General features: G+C 43.8%; 2 protein-coding genes across 7 annotated transcripts; one reads left to right on the forward strand and one right to left on the reverse strand.

Annotated features, from left to right (window-relative positions):
* Positions 1 to 115: 115 nt before the first annotated feature.
* Positions 116 to 5,781, reverse strand: LOC117402673 (tubulin alpha chain-like). The gene is made up of 4 exons (XM_034004052.2): positions 5,671 to 5,781; positions 2,932 to 3,154; positions 1,726 to 1,874; positions 116 to 1,340 (listed from the first exon to the last, which is right to left on the reverse strand). Exons 1-4 carry the CDS (start codon positions 5,671 to 5,673, stop codon positions 363 to 365), a joined length of 1,353 nt encoding a protein of 450 aa, XP_033859943.1. The 5' UTR covers positions 5,674 to 5,781; the 3' UTR covers positions 116 to 362.
* Positions 5,782 to 5,813: 32 nt separating this feature from the next.
* On the forward strand, positions 5,814 to 18,638 carry LOC117402681 (putative SCAN domain-containing protein SCAND2P). Of its 6 annotated transcripts, none has more exons than XR_009329695.1 (6): positions 5,814 to 5,913; positions 6,551 to 6,629; positions 8,555 to 8,634; positions 9,063 to 9,148; positions 10,700 to 10,764; positions 13,870 to 18,638. XR_009329695.1 is itself a non-coding variant. In XM_059032001.1 (3 exons), the coding sequence occupies exons 1-3, from the start codon at positions 8,115 to 8,117 to the stop codon at positions 13,894 to 13,896; spliced, it is 612 nt and encodes a 203-aa protein (XP_058887984.1). In that variant the 5' UTR covers positions 6,642 to 8,114; the 3' UTR covers positions 13,897 to 18,638. The 6 variants fall into 6 exon arrangements, 1 of the variants encoding a protein (XP_058887984.1); XR_009329694.1 differs by having other exon boundaries at positions 5,815 to 5,913; positions 9,063 to 9,242; XR_009329696.1 differs by lacking the exon at positions 9,063 to 9,148 and having other exon boundaries at positions 5,816 to 5,913.
* The last annotated feature ends 1 nt before the right edge of the window (position 18,639 follows it).

The raw sequence follows: 18,639 nt of genomic DNA on the forward strand, positions 1-18,639 counted from the left end.
AAATCAATAAAACACCCTACCCAAGGGTTTTCACTACAATAACTGGACTGTGTTGCTTTATTTCATTTCTACCGTACTGTTACATTTGTTAAATAAGAAAAATCTCAAGAAATCATTATTTTATGTTGTTTTTTTATTATTATCAAAAATATTCTCCAGACATTACAACAGCAGAGGCATCAGCAGTGAGTATTTTGGAATATGTTTATAGTTATGTTACAATCTAAAGGGAATGGATGCTAAGATATTGAAGAATAACTTTGAAAATGACACACCACATCCACAGCACAAATACATTATTGTTGACAGCTTTACTATGAATGGCAGTGCATGGAGAGCAAGTCTGGATACTGGTCTTCATCTTAATACTCCTCTCCTTCCTCATCCTCATCTCCCACGCTGTCTGTTCCGACCTCTTCGTAGTCCTTCTCCAGGGCAGCCATGTCCTCTCGGGCCTCAGAGAACTCTCCTTCCTCCATACCCTCCCCCACGTACCAGTGGACGAAGGCACGCTTGGCGTACATCAGGTCGAACTTGTGGTCCAGGCGGGCCCAGGCCTCAGCGATGGCGGTGGTGTTGCTCAGCATGCACACGGCCCTCTGAACCTTGGCCAGGTCACCTCCGGGCACCACGGTGGGAGGCTGGTAGTTGATGCCCACCTTGAAGCCAGTGGGGCACCAGTCCACAAACTGGATGCTTCTCTTGGTCTTGATGGTGGCGATAGCAGAGTTGACATCTTTGGGCACCACGTCTCCACGATACAGCAGGCAGCAGGCCATGTACTTGCCGTGACGGGGGTCACATTTCACCATCTGGTTGGCCGGCTCAAAGCAGGCGTTGGTGATGTCAGCCACTGAAAGCTGCTCATGGTAGGCCTTCTCAGCTGAAATAACCGGGGCATAGTTGGTCAGTGGGAAGTGGATACGGGGGTAGGGCACCAAGTTGGTCTGGAACTCTGTCAGGTCAACATTCAGGGCACCATCGAAACGCAGGGAGGCGGTGATGGAGGAGACAATTTGACCAATGAGACGGTTCAGGTTGGTGTAGGACGGGCGCTCAATGTCCAGGTTCCTGCGGCAGATATCATAGATAGCCTCATTATCTACCATGAAGGCACAGTCGGAGTGCTCCAGGGTGGTGTGGGTGGTCAGGATGGAGTTGTAGGGCTCAACAACAGCTGTGGAGATCTGGGGAGCTGGGTAGATAGCAAACTCCAGTTTGGACTTCTTGCCGTAATCAACAGAGAGACGTTCCATCAGCAGGGAGGTGAAACCAGAACCGGTACCACCACCGAAGCTGTGGAAGATGAGGAAGCCTTGGAGACCTGTGCACTGGTCAGCCTGGAAAAAAACACACCGTATAATCTCTTGATCTGTATAAATACACAAGTGTTTCAAGCCATGCATTTATGATCTTTACATTTAGTGGTAAACTGCAGCTTTTCTTAAAAACTTTTGCCACATATATTCCGTCATGCAGTTCTGTTCTTTCATGTTATATTTTAGTTTCAGACATTCACACCAAGCTCTATTCTCATAAGAATTGCCATCACCTGACTGAAGGATAGATCCTTCTAGGATTCTTTTGCATGAAATGTTGTAAGTGAGTTGTAAGAGAGAATTGAGAAAATTAAACTTTGGCTGGTGTTGAAGAAATCAAGACGCTATGAGGATTAAAGAGGATCTCAATCATCTTCTAATCCTTAAACTGAATCTCCAATCTCACCAGTTTGCGGGTCCTGTCAAGCACCAGGTCGATGATCTCCTTGCCGATGGTGTAGTGCCCGCGGGCGTAGTTGTTAGCAGCATCCTCCTTGCCAGTGATGAGCTGCTCAGGGTGGAACAGCTGACGGTAGATTCCTGTGCGAATCTCATCTACAGAATTGAAAGAAGAACCAGGGAAGCAGTCAACTTCATTAGCTTGCTACAACTTTGTGTTGTAAAGGATTTACTCCGATGAAGATCACATTGAATTGTGTGTTAAAGAATCTTAACACACAGTCTGTACAAGAGTCAGTGCATTGATACAATGAAAATCAAAGTGTAGGTACATTTTTTGTTGCTTTTACCAAATATAATTGTCCAGAAAACAACTAGCAGAGTGAAAATTCACAAGAAATCAAACTAATGTGTACAGAAGTACTCAATACCTTTTACACCCAAATGGCTATTAATGCAGTAAATTAATGTTAATACATGTAACAGTGTTTACATGCCAGTCACAATTCAAACAGGTCAACCACAGACAGTGTGAGACAGTTGTGTTGTCAGCAGTGTAGAGTACAAATCTAGTGAGGTAATGAAGAGTTTGCACAATGCACATGGAAACCTGTTGGAAATAGAATGGAGACAGACTTCAGAGGACAGAGGCACTTGATGAGTGTATGGGATTAATAACCGAGCTATCTCATTGATGCTGAATCTCTGGAATCATTTAAGAAGACTGGACAAAGTTCTGGGATCAGTGAGCTATTAGAAACAAGCATTGATGGGTTAATTGCCTGCTCTGGTTTGTAACCTCTATTATCTTATGTTTTGTAGAAGACTGACAGGGCCATATTTATGCCACTCTTTAAGAAACTGTTTTTTAACAGAGAAAAGTTCATAATAAATGTTATCAAATGACAGACAACATGAGGGCGCTTGGGAGGTTTTGTACTGTATATCCTAGCTGTTTGGTTCTAGCTTTGTCATGTTACCAGGTGTTTTTCTCCATTAAAAAAACAGGAGTTAATTACAGACTGCAGTTAATGCTTTGAAAATATGACCCACAGGATCTATCAAAGGTCTTGCCTCGCTTCAATAAAATGAGGACACAAAGTGTATGGCTTCATATTTTGAAAATAAGTGGGAGATCTTACCAAATGTTTTTCATTTCATTAGCTTTTGAGTATTAGAAAAAAGTAATTTTGTTCATGGTACAAAGCCTTACCGATCACAGTGGGCTCCAGGTCCACAAAGACTGCTCTGGGGACGTGTTTCCCAGCTCCAGTCTCGCTGAAGAAGGTGTTGAAGGAATCGTCTCCTCCACCGATGGTCTTGTCGCTGGGCATCTGCCCATCAGGCTGGATCCCGTGTTCCAGGCAGTAGAGCTCCCAGCAGGCATTGCCCATCTGGACTCCGGCTTGGCCAACATGCATGGAGATACACTCACGCTGGAGAGAAACAGAAGAAGGTGGTTCAGTGATTATAAGGCTTGTGCTAATAGAGGTAAGAAAATGTTTTTGAAACCTTGGTTAGCTGCTTTAACACTAGAACCGCCACGGCAGTCATTTTGAAAGTTTGGGGTTTTCACATTTTAATTACTCTGCGTGTCTGAAAGTTATGCGGTTGTCCGTTTATGACTTTTCCTAAATACATGTATTTAATACTCTGACAGCGTTTCAAAGGCAGGATCACAAAAATCCCGCCCACCTAGAACCGCCAAGCTATCATTTTGACTGCCTTTTAGAAAACATGTTTTTATTTAGAATATATCCTACAATATTCTATTTTTTTTATACATATACAAGCCTGTTGTTATCTCTACTGGACCTGTCACCCATCAATTCCTTCGTTTTGTACAAGAATGCACCGGGGAAAACATCAGTAGGAGAGATTTAATTTTGAAGCTAGCCACAGCGCTTCAGCAGAAACATTTTGATCAGAAAACTGCAAAGCAGCAGGCTGCAGCAGATCAACCTGGATTCAGTGCTGCACTGAGTGACACATACAAGAAAAAACAGATGTTACTTTCATTTAAAATTAAAAAATAATTTTGTTTTTACAGTTCTGTATGTACATATACCTGTTTTCACCTGTTTACACCCTAGTTTCTTTTGAAATGTTTATTTTATTATAGATTTTATATGTGGTAAGTTAAAAAAATAACCCCCTTTGTGTTTAATTGTTCATTTTAATACAGTGTTTCGGCTGTGCAGATGTTTGATACGATATGCTTGAATAAAACTTTTGAGTTGTGTCAGATAGCTTGCCTTTCATTTTAATATTGATGTTGTTTAAAATATAACCGTCATAATGACTGCCTGTGGCGGTTTTAGGTATGAGTATAACCACGGCGGTTCTAGTGTTAAATGAAGAATTCAGGGCAGGGTTAAAACCACTTCTGTAACGGCAAGGGCTGGGCGTTAACACGCAGTCATGCACACTGCAATTCAGTGTCTTAACCACTGGGGGTGTGCTAAGACTTGCATTTCTCAATGATTGCATTTAAGAAATATCTGCTAGTATTAAATAAATCAGAAGACACCTATTTATTAATGTGTTGATTTCAAACAAGCACATTTCCCTCTCATCTGGGGCGCTGACATTTTTAGGGCTGTACTGCCATACCAAGGCCATAAACTGTCAATTAAAATGTTGCAAATCTAGCAAATGCAACTGATTCATCAAGTAAATGTGACCTTTCCTTAAACTTGAGCTACCACGGTGTAAACTGGGATATGTATTTGCTTGTCAAGTTTAATCAGAGATTACATCTTGCCCAGGACTACAATCCCACAATTCACTGCAGAGATGACGCATTTCTAAGGAAAGTGAAAAAAAAAGCATATTAAAATTATAAAAGACAGGTCAGACAAATAATGGCTTCTACAATCTAAATTAGTTTTAGTTAGTTTGATCATAATAGGTTCTATATTAAATCACACTGTCAGCTTGTTATTGATTTATGCTCAATAATTGTGCAAGCAAGGGAAACCGAGGAGCCGCATTTGTTTTGTCTTGAGTAATTAACACGTTTTATTCCATTTAATTAATACCTAACTACAAATTTCTCAAAGGCAATTACTCAGAAAGTACAAGTATCGGCACATCCATATTAACCACGAAGCAAAAACCGCGAGCCCTCTGGCAGTTCTGTCATTTAATTGAAACATTATATTGGATTCATCACTGTACAACCAAATATTGTTGCATTGTTGGCATTACTTAAGACCAAACATTTTAGTACAGTGAAGAAAGGGATATCTGCAAATAATACCACTAACCATACATTATTGCTTATACCTATATTTAAGATAGTAATATATTAACATATTACTATTTCAGATTTCATATATTTAATAAACAGTTCTTTACTAACTTGCACTATGACTTCTTTCTCAGATGGTAAAATATCAAATAATTACTGGTCTACAGACAGACGAGACTGAGGATATGGAGATGAGGAGTGACCAGTCTTGAACTGTGTGTCCTGTTTCTCAGCCCTGTGACAATCTCCTGTCTGCACACCCTCAGCTCCTCAGTCAAGTCGTCATACTGCAGTGTCTGGTTCCCAGCTCAGTTAAAAACACAGCAACACTAACAATCGCTGCTGTCATACTGCAGTGTTCTGGATTCCTGCTCAGTTAAAAACACTGAGCAACACTGACAATCACTGCTGTCTCAAGCAATACACTATTCTGCTGGGAGAAGCTTTTTGGAAAAAGATGTGATAATTCAGTCCAAATAAATAAACCCAACCCAGGTCTAATTCATAAAGCTTTTAACTCATGGATTATTAATATAATGGACTTATTTCATTCTATAAAACTATTAATGAAAACAGACTTTGAAAAGTAAATCATAGGTTAAAGCTCTATGAAAATAACCTATTATCTCATATTTCCTCACAGCCAGCCCACTGCAGTATAAAGCATAGCAAAAAGATTAAAAGAAAATAGCTCCTTACCATTTTGAATCAGTTCCTTGAGGCTGACGCTAAGGGTTTAGAATGAGAAGGCAATGATGCAGTGCTTTTATAGCAGACAGGGTGTGGATGTGCTTGGCAATATGACTGCAGTGCAGAAATGGGAGGGATCATATTATAGAGCAAACCTCCATAGACACACTGAAAACAATCCTCCCCACATCTCCAAACTCTACTGCTTTTACAGGCTGTTACAGTCACCTTTGCAGAAACATATTTTATCAGGTAAAATTAGAACACTTGTTCAACCAAGTCATCTGTCTTTATTTGTATTCGTACCATTACTTGTTGTAGGTTACTGTTTATAAAGGACTCTTTTTCACTTCCTCATCAATTTCTGTTGATATTCACCTAGTAAACCTTTTAGAGATTTCTTGTCATAAAATAGATTAAATACATGAGGTATTCAGAATGGCGGGTGAATTGCCTCCTGTTTATGAACTTCTCATAACTCATTTCAGTCAGTCAGTCAGGAGAACATATCTGAATGCAATATTTCCCAATGAATTGTTTTGTGCAATGCAAAGACGTCATTTAAAAGGATTTTTTTGGAGATATGTGCAAGTCTGTTTTAAAATGCTATAGGAATAAAATGTATTATATAACTTAGAATACAATTATATAACTATCTAATTCCAGGTTTATGTGAATGCTCAGTTGCTTAGTCACTGAACTACTTCATTTGTGGTCTGTTATCACAGGCAGATTCACTAAATCTTGTTTGGAGTTATCAGCAATAAAGAACCAGCCATGCAAATCTTACTGATGGTGCAGCTGTTTTAGTTTTTCTATATTGATATTTTGGAATAAAGGCCCCTGTTTGCTGCTGACTCATGACATAATTAACATGGCTGCCTCTCAGTTTTTTATTCTGCATTAGCTCACATCCAGCCGTGTGCATCTGCCTTTAATTCTATAGTACCAAGGTGAATGGAAATCAGGTAAGTGTCATCTTGTGGAGGTTTTTGATTCATTGCATTTATAATGTTTCTCGCTACTTGTTTTGGCCTGTATGTTTCACTGTCATTATTGTTATTTTTATTATCCACCCTTTTCAATGAAGTAAACATTCTGTGTCTATATACTTTAAAACAATAGGCACAAATGCATTTTAAATGTAAAAGCTCCTTCTCAAACCTGTGATGTTATACTTTAAAGTTCAACATGGGGATCAGAGTTTACATCTCCAATCCAGTTTACATCTATACACATTGCTGTCCCGTGTCTGTGGGTCTCTTCGTCAATCAAGCAGACTCTGCATTGATCAGCATGGGTGTGGTGGCTCACAGTAGGAAGTGGAATCTCTTTTATAACATCTTTGTTGTTGCAAACTTTAAGTCATGTTAACGCTGTATAATAATAGATTTTCTGTTTATGCATAACCAGTTTGTATGCTTGAGGCTTTCATATTCTTTTCATACAGTTCATTATCTGCGTTTGTTGAACCTTTGTATCAGGTACCAATATTAAATAATAAATAAGCCTGCATACATGCGATATTACGGAAAATATCATATTAGCTGAAAGGGTTGAAGGTGAGCATGATCAAATTGGGCAGGCCTGGACAAGAGAGGAAGACCGGGATGGGGAAGAGGGGACCAGCTGCTACCGGCCCACAGTGTGCCAGGCCTGAACCGGTGAAGGTGACGCCGCAGACAGCCAAGCCATGCCTGCCTGGATCACAGAGATGATTGCACTCATATGGTCCATGTCCACACCTGTGGGCTTGGAACTGTGGGCAGCCAGGCCATCTACACCGACAGTGCCCAACCACCACTGTTTCACCACCTATACACGTGCTGGAGGAGTCTGACAGCACAGTCGGGGGAGTCTAACAGCCCACGCCAGTCAACCAGCGCCAACTGTGAGGGTTCCTGGGCCTCGCCTCCTACTACCGCTGGTTCATTCAGGTCTTTGCCACCATCGCTGCCCCCTTGCACCAGCTCTTGAAGAAGGGAGAGCCGTTTGTCTGGACAGAGGAACAGCGGTTGGCCTTTGACACCCTGCGGGAGGCCCTAACCAGGGAGGAGCACTATACTGCGCTCATTGAAAAGGTAGGGCTGGCACTTTCCACAGCACCAGCCCCTACCGTAACACCAGCAATGTCGGCACCGAAGGCTCGGGTGATGAAGATGATGGCGGAGGATGACCCAGAGGAGCACTTGGTGGCATTTGAGAGGATGGCTACCACCGCGTCATGGCCGTGGGAGCTCTGGGCAAGCCAGCTGGGACCCTGCCTGATCGGGGAGGCTCAGGCAGCCTACCAGGCCATGAGCGACCCATGCGCCGCCAGTTATGCCCTGGTCAAGCTGGCCATTCTCCGCCGCCTCAACATTACGGCAGAGACCCACCGGGTATGGTTCAGGTAGTACCGAAGATCCCCGGAGACATGCCCCAGGGTGGTTGCAGAGCAGTTGTGTGACCACATGATCCACTGGCTGACCCCCGAGGAGAAAACCAACCTGGAAATGGGGGAAGCAGTGGTGGTGGAGCAATTCTGCCATGTGGTTGGCACCGATACTCAGGTCTGGATACGGCGCCACAACCCCGGCACCCTGGAAGCCGCCATAAAACTGGCGGAAGATTACGAGGACTCCCTGGTCTCCGCTCGGATTGGGATACTGTCGGTTCCCGCCCCTCGGAGCAGCCGACCCCTACCTCTCTCTCCTCCAACACCACCTCTACCATCAGTCCCGGGACCCAGACCTCCGAGACCGCCGACCCCAATGGGACCCCTTGCCTCCTCTTCATGGAGACCAAGGTTGGCCCTTAGCTGGGGTAGAGGTGCTGCCCCTGCCCTGTTGCCCTACCAGCAACGGGACAACTATTTAACCAATGTTCCCTCTCTCCCCCCAATGTGTTTTAGGTGCAACCAACAGGGACATCTGGCCAGGTCATGCCCCGCTGCCATGGAGTGTGACGTGGCCGCGTGTAACTGGGCACCTGGTAAGCACGGTGAGAATGGTCGGGAGGGGCCTTGTATGATTGATGTGGTTTTAGGCAATGTGAAAACCCACGCATTAGTGGACACAGGATGTGAGCAAACCTTAATTAGAACAGCTCTCTTGGGCGGTGTGTCGTGGCGATCACGAGGTCAGATGGCCATCTCCTGTATCCATGGAGACACGGCGGCATACCCCACACTAAAAGTATATTTATCGGTAGGACCGATAAAATGTCACCTGGTAGTATGGGTAGTAGGCGGAAAGGTTGCCACATCCAGTTATTCTGGGCCGAGACTGGCCAAAATTTAAATAATGAATGCAAATAATGGCAGTCTCAGCCGCACACGTAAACGTGGCAGAAAAAAACGAACGAATTGGTGATGTGTTTCCTTTTCAAGCTGAAATTCTTTCTCCTATTTTCCATCCTAGAAAAACAAATAAAGAGAGAAGGACCGCAAAATGGGAGGGAGCATCACTGAGACAAGGCTGGGGTCTGGTGGGAGAGTGCTTGAATGGTAACAAACGCCAGTCAAAAGGAGTCGGAACGCAGTGTGACCGAGAGGGCCCTCTCAATATACTGGACATGTGGTACTCAAGCGCGGACATAGTGTGGGGCCAACATAATTATTATTATTATTATTATTATTATTATTTATTTCTTAGCAGACGCCCTTATCCAGGGCGACTTACAATCGTAAGCAAAAACATTTCAAGCGTTACAATACAAGTAATAATGACCCGTCACTAGTGCACACTTGGGGGCAGGTCCGGTCTTTTGAAGGTAAGGATGTTGATGGCGCTGGGGCTCTAGTATAGCCACACTTCAGTATCAAGGGGCAATTACTATATAGGGTAAATCTAGCCGCGGGCACAGGACATCCTGTAACACAATTATTGGTTCCCCCGTCTTGTCGGACCGAGGTCATGAGGCTGGCGCATGATATCCCTTTTGCGGGGCACCTCGGAGCTGACAAGACAAGGGAGAGGATATTGGCTTGATTCTATTGGACAGGTCTTCATACTGATGTGTCGAAATATGTAGCCACATGCCCAGACTGCCAACAAGTAGCGCAGAGTCGAGTTCGTCTCGTCCCTTTGGTTCCACTGCCAATTATTTCCACTCCTTTTGAACGCATTGCAGTGGACATAGTGGGCCCTTTGCTACCTTCTGACTCTGGGTATATGCATATATTAGTAGTGGTAGATTACGTGATATCCAGAGGCAGTTCCATTGAGGTCCACTAGTGCCGCTGCAATAGCCACCGAGTTAGTACAGATTATGGCTAGAGTAGGGATCCCCAAGGAGATCTTGACTGATCATGGAACCAACTTTCTGTCTAAAACTTACAGCAGGTATATCAAATATAAAAAATATGTCCCATCAGGACGTTTGTTTATCATCCACAGATGGACGGTTTGGTGGAACATTTTAATCATACCTTGAAATCGATGCTGAGACGGTTTGTAACACAAGAGCAAAAACATTGGGCATCACTCCTTCCCTACCTCCTTGTTGCAGTGAGAGAGGTGCCGCAGAGTTCGGCAGGGTTCTCCCCCTTCAAGCTCTTGTACAGCTGACAGCCTCGCGGCATCCTCGATCTGTTGAGAGAGGGGTGGGAAGAGCACAAAGGCTCATCCAAAAATGTAGTGAAGCATAGATTTGGTCGGTCGTTTGGTCCAGGACAACCTCAGATTAGCTCAGCACCGATAACAGCAGCATTACAATAAAAATGCACTAATTCGAACCTTTTGACCAGGAGACAAGGTAATGTTGTTACTTCCCTCATCAGAATCCAAGTTATGTGCTAAGTGGCAGGGGCCATATGAAGTGATTCGGGGCTATAGGAAAGGTGAATTATGAAATTAGACAGCCTGATCGCCGTAATGAACGTGAAATTTATCATGTCAATTTATTAACGCCCTGGCAGGCAAGGGAGGTCTTGTTTATAGCCCCAGGCAACATAGAGGATGATTTAGGCCCCTGGCCAGAGACTCCTAGCACAATGTTTTTTCTGACTTGCCCGGCAGAACTAATTTGTTTGAATATGACATTATTTCTCCACCAGGTGTCATTGTGCGGGAGAGACCTTACCGGATCCCAGAAAGTCAACGAAGTGGCGTTCGCAAAGAGGTAAGGGACATGCTCGAGCTTGGGGTGATTGAACCTTCCAGGAACGAGTGGTGCAGTCCTATTGTTATAGTGGCTAAGAAAGACGGCACCAACTGCTTCTGCGTGGATTTCAGGAAGGTAAACGCTATTGCCAAGTTCAATGCGTAAGCTATGCCTCGGGTCGACAAACTTTTAGACAGACTGGGTAAGGCGAGGTTTAGCTCCACTTTGGACCTGACGAAGGGATACTGGCAGATCCCTTTAACCCGCAGTTCTAGAGATAAAAACGCATTTTCACTTGCGTGTGTTCGTCTTCGCCCTCCCGAGTCAGCGCAGGGGTGATAGCAGTGAGCTGAGCCTAAAAATAATTGGCCATTTCAAATTGAGGAGAAAATAATAAAAAATAATTCGCAACGACTATATTATTAAAATAAAAAAAAAAAAAAAAATCACTCTCATTCTTACACCTTCGCTCAGGTGAGGGGCTTACCTCCACCAGCGTAGCGCTTTCCAGCATAGATGAGACACTGTCAGGGCCAGACAGTTGCGAATGGCAGCTACTCTGTCGTCCGACAGGTAGGCTTTCATCATGAGGGAATCCAGCCGGAGACCCAAGTAGACCGTACTCTGCACCGGTATTAATTGGATTTTCGCATTGTTGAGGGTGAGACCCAGCCTCGACAGATGCTCCATCACAATCGCTGTGTGGGCCACTGCCCCCTCCTGGGACTGGGAACAAATCAACCAGTTCATCACCCTGATCCCTCACAGCTGCAAGGGAGCTAGGATGGCGTCCATGCGCTTTGAGAATGTGCCGGGGGCTAAGGAGAGGCCGAATGGCAGCACGGAAAACTCAAAGACACTCCCCTAAAAGGCGAAGAAGAGATATTTCCGGTGCGCTGGACGGATAGGAACGTGAAAATACGTGTCCTTCAGGTCTACTGTTGTAAACCAGTCGCCTGGCCGGACAGACTGGAGGATGTGGCGATGTGTGACCATCTGGAACATCCTCTCCCTCAAGAACCCATTGAGGTGTCTCAGGTCTAGGATGGGGCAAAGGCCTACGAGATGGATGGCTTGTTTTTGAAGTAGTGTTTCTACCTCTTGTTTGAGGGCCAAGACCTGGAGAGGGTCTTTCACGGATGTGACCGTGATCCCTAGAAAGGGAGGAGGTCCAGAGTGGAATTGCAGTGCGTAGCCGGTGTGTACAGTGGCGAGCACCCAGGAGTTTGAGGTGCAATTGCGCCAGTAGTGCAGATGGTGTTGTGCGAACGGGTGGGTCTGGGGCCGAAAGCCTTCAGGGCCCCTGCTGGGGCTGCTGAGGCCGGGGCAGAGGCTGCCTGGGGCGGTTCCGCTGGAACTGTCTCCTCCACGTCCAGCTTTTCCCCATCCTTGCGTGACGCCGTAGGGATTGGAATAGTCTGGGTTACCGTAGTATCTGCCGGACACCATTGCCTCACCCTTCCCCGTGCCGAGGCAGGGGATGGGAGTATTGCAGCCACTTGTCGGGATGCCTCTCGCTCTCTGGAGAGCGTTACAGGATCTCCTCTACCGCTGGTCCAAAAGTATGGCCAGGGGAGATAGGCGCATCCAGTAAGACAGACTTGTCCGCATCCGGTACCCTCGCCTGAGACTGTCTGCGCGCCACCACTAAGCCTGTCAGGCTTCTTCCCAGGGCTTGCCCTTGGAACCCCGAGATCTGCAATAATGTGCCTGAGACTGTGCTTAGTTTTGAAGCTAGCGGCTCGGGAAGGGTAACAGAGCGCAGCATGCCATCCAGGTAGACCATCAAGAGGCCTCCTGTGTTTGCAAGGCGTGTCGCCTGTGCTTTAGCCGCGTAGGCCTTTTTCAGGTGGGCTTCTGTGATCCTGCATTGGCCGTTATTGGTCAGGCTTCCTACTGGGGGGGTTCGCACTAGGGCCGCTATGGTGGAGTCCACCGGCGGGAACTGTGCCAGTCCTATCGCCTCTGCACCTTCCATGGAGGCAAGTGCGGCCTCGCTTTTGGGGACACTGGGCACTGAGGCCGGGTGTTGCCAGAAGGCTTTGAGCTCCTCCAGAAAGTCCGGGAACACCGGAACCTGGAGGAAGTTTGCTGCTCGTTCCATAAGTGCCTAAACCGAGCTCGGGGGCGCTGGAACCGAGCTAGAGACAGGTCTGGGTCTTGAGTCTCTCCCCCTAGGAAGGACTCCTGATCCCAGGAAGCAGCTATAGACAGTGTATCCTGTTCCCCCTCGCTCATAACCACATGTTGCTCTGAAACCTCTGGAGCGACAAACGGCGATGCCGGAGACTGTTCTGGGGCAGTCGCTGGTGGTGAAGCTGGGCAGGCGCAGGGTGGGAAGCCTGCTGCCTGCTTAAGTGTTTGAATATTTGGGCCATCTGGCCCTTTAACTCTGCAATGTCCCTCACCTGATCTGCGTTCCTCGTTATCTTTCTACCCCTCGAGGGGGATCTAGAGTAGTTGCAGGAAGAACAGGCTGGAGCCTGCGCGCAAGGTATACTGTGCGATGGGCTCGAAGGCTGACGGGGGGAGACCTGGGATCCCGAGGCCGAAGACAGCTCTCCCAGGCTAGCCGCAAGGGTGCATGTGAACTGCGCCATTCTGTTTTGCAAGGTTTTCTCCTTGGATCCTGCGCAAATAGTCCAGGATGTCTTGTCTGCTAAGGCAGCAGAGGCATGATCTATGCCAAGGCACTTGACACACAGGGTGTGTTTGTCCTGCAGGGACAGATTCTGCCTGCAGGACATGCACGGATGAAAATTTGATATGGCTTGGACTGAGGGCATCGATGCACCGAGGCATTGAGGCCCTGGGGCACCGAGGGTGACGAAGCACCAAGGCTCCGGGATACTGGGGTCGAGGGTGCTAAAAACCACAGAGGACACCATTGCAGGGAGCTGTGGAGCGCCGCAGGCATCGAGCGCAACTCTCTTTATGGTATTCTCCTGGCACGCACCATAAACTGACTGCAGCTAGTTCAGAATGCCGCTGCCAGGATCCTTACCATATGTAAAAAATGTGAACACATCACCCCCTGTCTTGTCCAGCTGCACTGGCTACCTGTAAAGTTCAGGATTATTTTCAAAACTCTCCTGCTCACCTACAATGCGCTTTATCACACAGGTCCCGAGTACCTCCTCAACCTGCTGACCCGCTATGTCCCTGCCCGCAAGCTGAGGTCCTCCGAATCTGGCCTGCTTGTTATCCCCAAGCAAAAGTGCACCACACTTGGAGAACACTCGTTTAGCTTCATGGCTCCGACTCTTTGGAACTCTCTCCCAGCTTTGATGCGTGATGCTCCCACCGTTGCTTGCTTTAAATCAACTCTCAAGGCCCACCTGTTCTCTCTTGCTTTCCATGCTCTTTAAGCCTGATATCTGCTATTAGCTGCTGTGTTGTTGCTACTATTTCATGTATTATGCATTTTCACTGTATTGTATTAGGCATTGTTTTTTTTTTACTGTATATCATGTATTATGCACTTCTCTGTATTTAAAGTATTAGGGATTCTGGCGTTACTGCATCTTGTAAAGGGCTTTGTGATGGTGGTCCACTATGAAAGGCACTATATAAAATAAAGATGAATTGATTGATAGAAAAGAAAAAAAATAGTCTTTTTTTATTTTTTAGTTACTTACCCACCGCTTTGTGGGTGAGTGAATAAATGTGCCTGTCTACTCAAAAATAGGGCCAGATATCGGGCCTAATGGAGGAAGCACGCAGTTGTTATTATTTTTATTTTTATTTTTTTAAAGGCCGCGCACAACGAGTGGGCGTGCCGAGGTCACCCAGAGCCCTCGAGTCAACATTGGCGGCTTTTTTTTTACAGCTGCAAAAAGCAGAGGAAAATTATAGAAAGGTACATGCAGCAAGCTGCAGGGCTTAGAAAGAAGACTATGATCGCTACGCGATGTAGGCTATTGAAAAATTTGCAAGGGAACTGAGAGAAAGCTCTTAAAAGAGTCAATCACACAACTGGAAGGTTAGTTTTATACTCAACCTACCTACCTGTTCATGAAAGGCAAAAGAGACTAAAGCCTTCTTGCAGTGACTGTTTATTACCTTGGGAGGCGGGACCGAGGGCGTCCCTCCATGGAGGGGCCTATCGGCAGCTTTGATATAAAATGCTCATCAAATACTTGACAAGCAGGCATATCCCAAAAGTACTGTTTGGGCGGTCATCTTCAAATTGAAAGGGAAGGCGGGGCTTTCCCGAAGTAAGTAAGCTAAATTAATTGCGTATTTCATTATTGTTTAGTTCATTTACTAAAGCTATAATTAGCAATGTCAAACCATGGCCGTTTCTTAATTGAATTATATTTTCTGACGATGAAGAAATTAGCTCAAAGCTATTTTTCTAGCTATACATTCTCTAAAGAAAATGGATCACTTTAAAGGATGTAGTCACTACACTACACACCGTTGGTTTCATAAAGACATTCTGTCTGGAAAGCGCCTCATTGCAAATAACAAGGCAGAATTAGCAAAGAAACAATTGGGAGGATTAATTCTGCGTTTCCATTAAAAGGGGCGCTCTTTAAATTACAATCGGGTAATACATAGCAGTGGACCTATTTTAGAGCAACAAGTCAGTCAATACGCCTTTATCAGTGTTTCATATTTTATCCTGGTTATTATTATAATGCCAGTAAAACGCTAAACTTAATTTGTGGAGTACTGTACATAGGATTACTCTCACATGACATTGCTGGACTGTTACTAAACTGTTTCATTTGTTTTTATTGTTACTGTATTGTATTGCTAGCAATAACCTAAATAGGATTTTCAGCAATGAGCCAAGTGATGTCTATAAACATTATAACATTATCAGAAACTGGTGGCTCTTCATTTTCCAAACAGCAGTGTCAGATTATTTTTAGCAAACTTGTATTGATAAACTGCCTGCCAAATGAAGCAAAGCAAATACTAAATATACATTCATCTCTAAAGATATGCGGCTGATTTAACATTATCAAGAGTAATGGTTTCCAGGAATTTTGCCATGAAATGGAGTCAAGGTACCAAGTCAGAAGCTGCACAACAATTGCAAAAAATATAGTTATATAAAAAAATATAGTTATTAAAAAATTTAATTATATAGTTAAACAAATGGCTACAGTTATAGCCTAAAGTTTTACGTCTCCCTATAGAATTAACTCATTTTGCTTCATAAAGTCGATTGAAACCTGCTGTATAATGTTACATTAACGTACTGAATTACATACTTCTTTGTAGTTTTCCATATACAGTAGACTCCTGTTAATCTGTGTTTCAATAATTTGTGTTTCTATAATTTGGTTTAATACAGTACATTATCAAAATGTATTTGTGCAGAAATCATCTGCTCTATGCAGATGAAGGTATTCACATGCTTATTAGTGTGAAAATCAGCTGATCTGTGTACAGTATAGTGCAAGTGCTGTATTGTAGTTACCGAAACCAGTGACAAGCGAGCAGAAAGCAGATTTAAGACTCTCTTAGCCTGGCAGTCTGAATATGAAGAGCAGTTATGACAAAGACTCGGAGCAAGATCAGTGACCTTTTTTAAACTAGCTCTCTCTGCTTCTGAACAACGCTGGTTATGTACAGTATATATTTTGACCGTTGTTGGGACATTATATTTTATTTGTATTACTGCATTTTTCGAATTCTCAATTAATAGCGCAGGGATTTCCCAAACAGTAAACTCAATTTTGGCTAATCCGTATTTTTTACAAATTCTGGCTCATGTCTGTCCCAATCTGCATGGATTAACGGGGGTCTACTGTACTGGCAAAAACTGAAAGATGTGACATTTCAAAATCTAACATGAAATACTGTACTACTATTATGGCTTCCGGTAGACTTTTGCAATATAATTTTTATTTAGTCTCATTCCTAAAATTCTAGGTGATGCAAAACTTTGGGCCATAGCTGAATATCTGTACTTCCAGTTATTGCCAAAGTATTTGAGTTTAATAAAGGAACAATTTAGTTTGGTAGAACAGAATAATATCCTAGCAGGTCATCAGTCGGTACACCAACTGCAGTTCTCAATGTGATTAATGAAATAGCGCTTGCTTTGGGTACTGGTAAACGTGTAGGTGCTTTATTACTGGATTGATCTAAAGCCTTTAATTCTGTTGATCATACAAGTCTATGTTGGTTGGTTCAAGGATTAGGCCTACCTAAAAGTTTAAACACAAGCAATAAGAGTTGATGGTATTATTTAGACCTTTGAGCCTCTATGTAAGGCCCAATCCTCTCTACTGTTTTGTATTTTGCAGGATACTCCATACAGGCAGTACAGAGGGATATGCAGGCTGCATTTAATATTGTACAGCACCGGCTATTTCAGGACAGATTATTATTTAATGTATCCAAGGAAGAAAACAATGCTGTTGTGTTCGAATAGGAGGAAGATTAGAAATCTGACTAGGGTTATTGTTACATTACATGGAGTTATTAGAGAAAATTTCCATTTATAAATATCCAGGTATATGGATTGATGAGCACCTTACTTTTAATTACCATATTGATTATTTTTTGCATATGAACTTGCGAAGATGTGGAATTGCTTCCATCATAGTATGAAGATGGCATTTGATAATCTTTTCTTTTCTCATTTTAAAGGGAATTGCTTAGAAGCCAATGCATTGTTGTGCTTGATTTTAAACAAAATGCATTCATGCAGTGTGCTTAGTTATTCAGCCTCCTTTGTCTTGAAAATAAAAATCTGTTCCTAGTAAAATTGCCCGTACTTGCTTTGAAATCTGCCTCACCTTTCTGGCCCAGGAATTTTGTCTTCTCCATGACCAGCACGCTGCTTAAGTGCCTATCTGGTTGCATTGCACGCAAGGTTGAGTGATTGCATACTTCCGTTGAAAGTGGGGTGTTTGATAGACTGGTCAGTTCGTAAGTTTGTTGTTTGCAACTCTGAGGTCCTACTGTGCTATTCTAAGATCTCTGTATGCTGCTGATTAAGTGTGAACCCTGCATGTTTTTATTGTGGTGTTTGTATATTTTAATTGTTTATTGTTTCCCGGGACCCCCTTCTAAATGAGGCCTCGCCTCAATGGGTAAATCTCCTGGTTAAATAAATAAATAAATAATTGAAAAGTGAAATGAACATTAATAATAAATATCATTTCACTCAGTGGGGGAATGTCTGGATGAATAAGGGAGCACGATGTAAGTCTTGTAAGATATAATTTCGCCTAAGGGTCCCCCTGTTCCCGACAGCGGAGATGAGCATAGGCTGAAGCAGGGAGGATAGGGCACCACACCCTGAAGAGGAGAAAAACAATGCAGACAAACGGGGACGAGACATACCCTGTGGTTTAAATCGGGGGACTGATTACCCTTGCAAAAGATTACCACAGGGTTTGTGCATGATATTTTTGCAGTTATACCCATGGTTACACTATTCATTTTCCATAGTTTACCCTGGCCTCACTATAAGGTGAGAATCTATTTTGGAGGCTGCTGTGCTTCTGTATTCAAAGGTTTTCTAAGCTCTGATCCTTCGCTGTAGGGTAATGGTAATTGATTTTCAGAAGAGTATCGCAATGGATTTTAGTACTAGGAATTGCTAACAAGGGGTCACAGTTTATGTATTTCTTAGAAGGGTTTCCTTTTGATTTTAGGGGTCTCAATTCAATATGAAATGCAGCTATAACACATAAATGACTAATGTATTTTTAAAATTAGATTATTTTTGGCTTAATTAAAAGAATCATGCAAAAACGTATAACATTTTAATTTGCAGTCTGTTTCTAAACAAAATTCAATGCATTCTTTCTTGGGAACCAAAAGGGTAAATATAATTTAATTTGGTACCCATGAACCATGTTAACTTGGATCTGTTATAATACTGGGGATCAGATTGTACCATAGAAATGCTTCATTTTGTCA

Source organism: Acipenser ruthenus, chromosome 10 (genome assembly GCF_902713425.1).
Source record: "Acipenser ruthenus chromosome 10, fAciRut3.2 maternal haplotype, whole genome shotgun sequence".
Taxonomy (NCBI): Eukaryota; Metazoa; Chordata; class Actinopteri; order Acipenseriformes; family Acipenseridae; genus Acipenser; species Acipenser ruthenus.

Bases quoted from the DNA above. Each gene is read 5' to 3' on its own strand.
- LOC117402673 (XM_034004052.2), bottom strand. The intron at 1,875-2,931 runs GTAAGGCTTTGT...TCAATTCTGTAG, and splicing joins CCTGGAGCCCACTGTGATCG to ATGAGATTCGCACAGGAATC. The intron at 1,341-1,725 runs GTGAGATTGGAG...GTTTTTTTCCAG, and splicing joins TTGACAGGACCCGCAAACTG to GCTGACCAGTGCACAGGTCT.
- LOC117402681 (XM_059032001.1), top strand. From the start codon at position 8,115: ATGATCCACTGGCTGACCCCCGAGGAGAAAACCAACCTGGAAATGGGG. The intron at 8,635-10,699 runs GTAAGCACGGTG...TTTCTCCACCAG, and splicing joins CGCGTGTAACTGGGCACCTG to GTGTCATTGTGCGGGAGAGA. The intron at 10,765-13,869 runs GTAAGGGACATG...TTTATCACACAG, and splicing joins GAAGTGGCGTTCGCAAAGAG to GTCCCGAGTACCTCCTCAAC.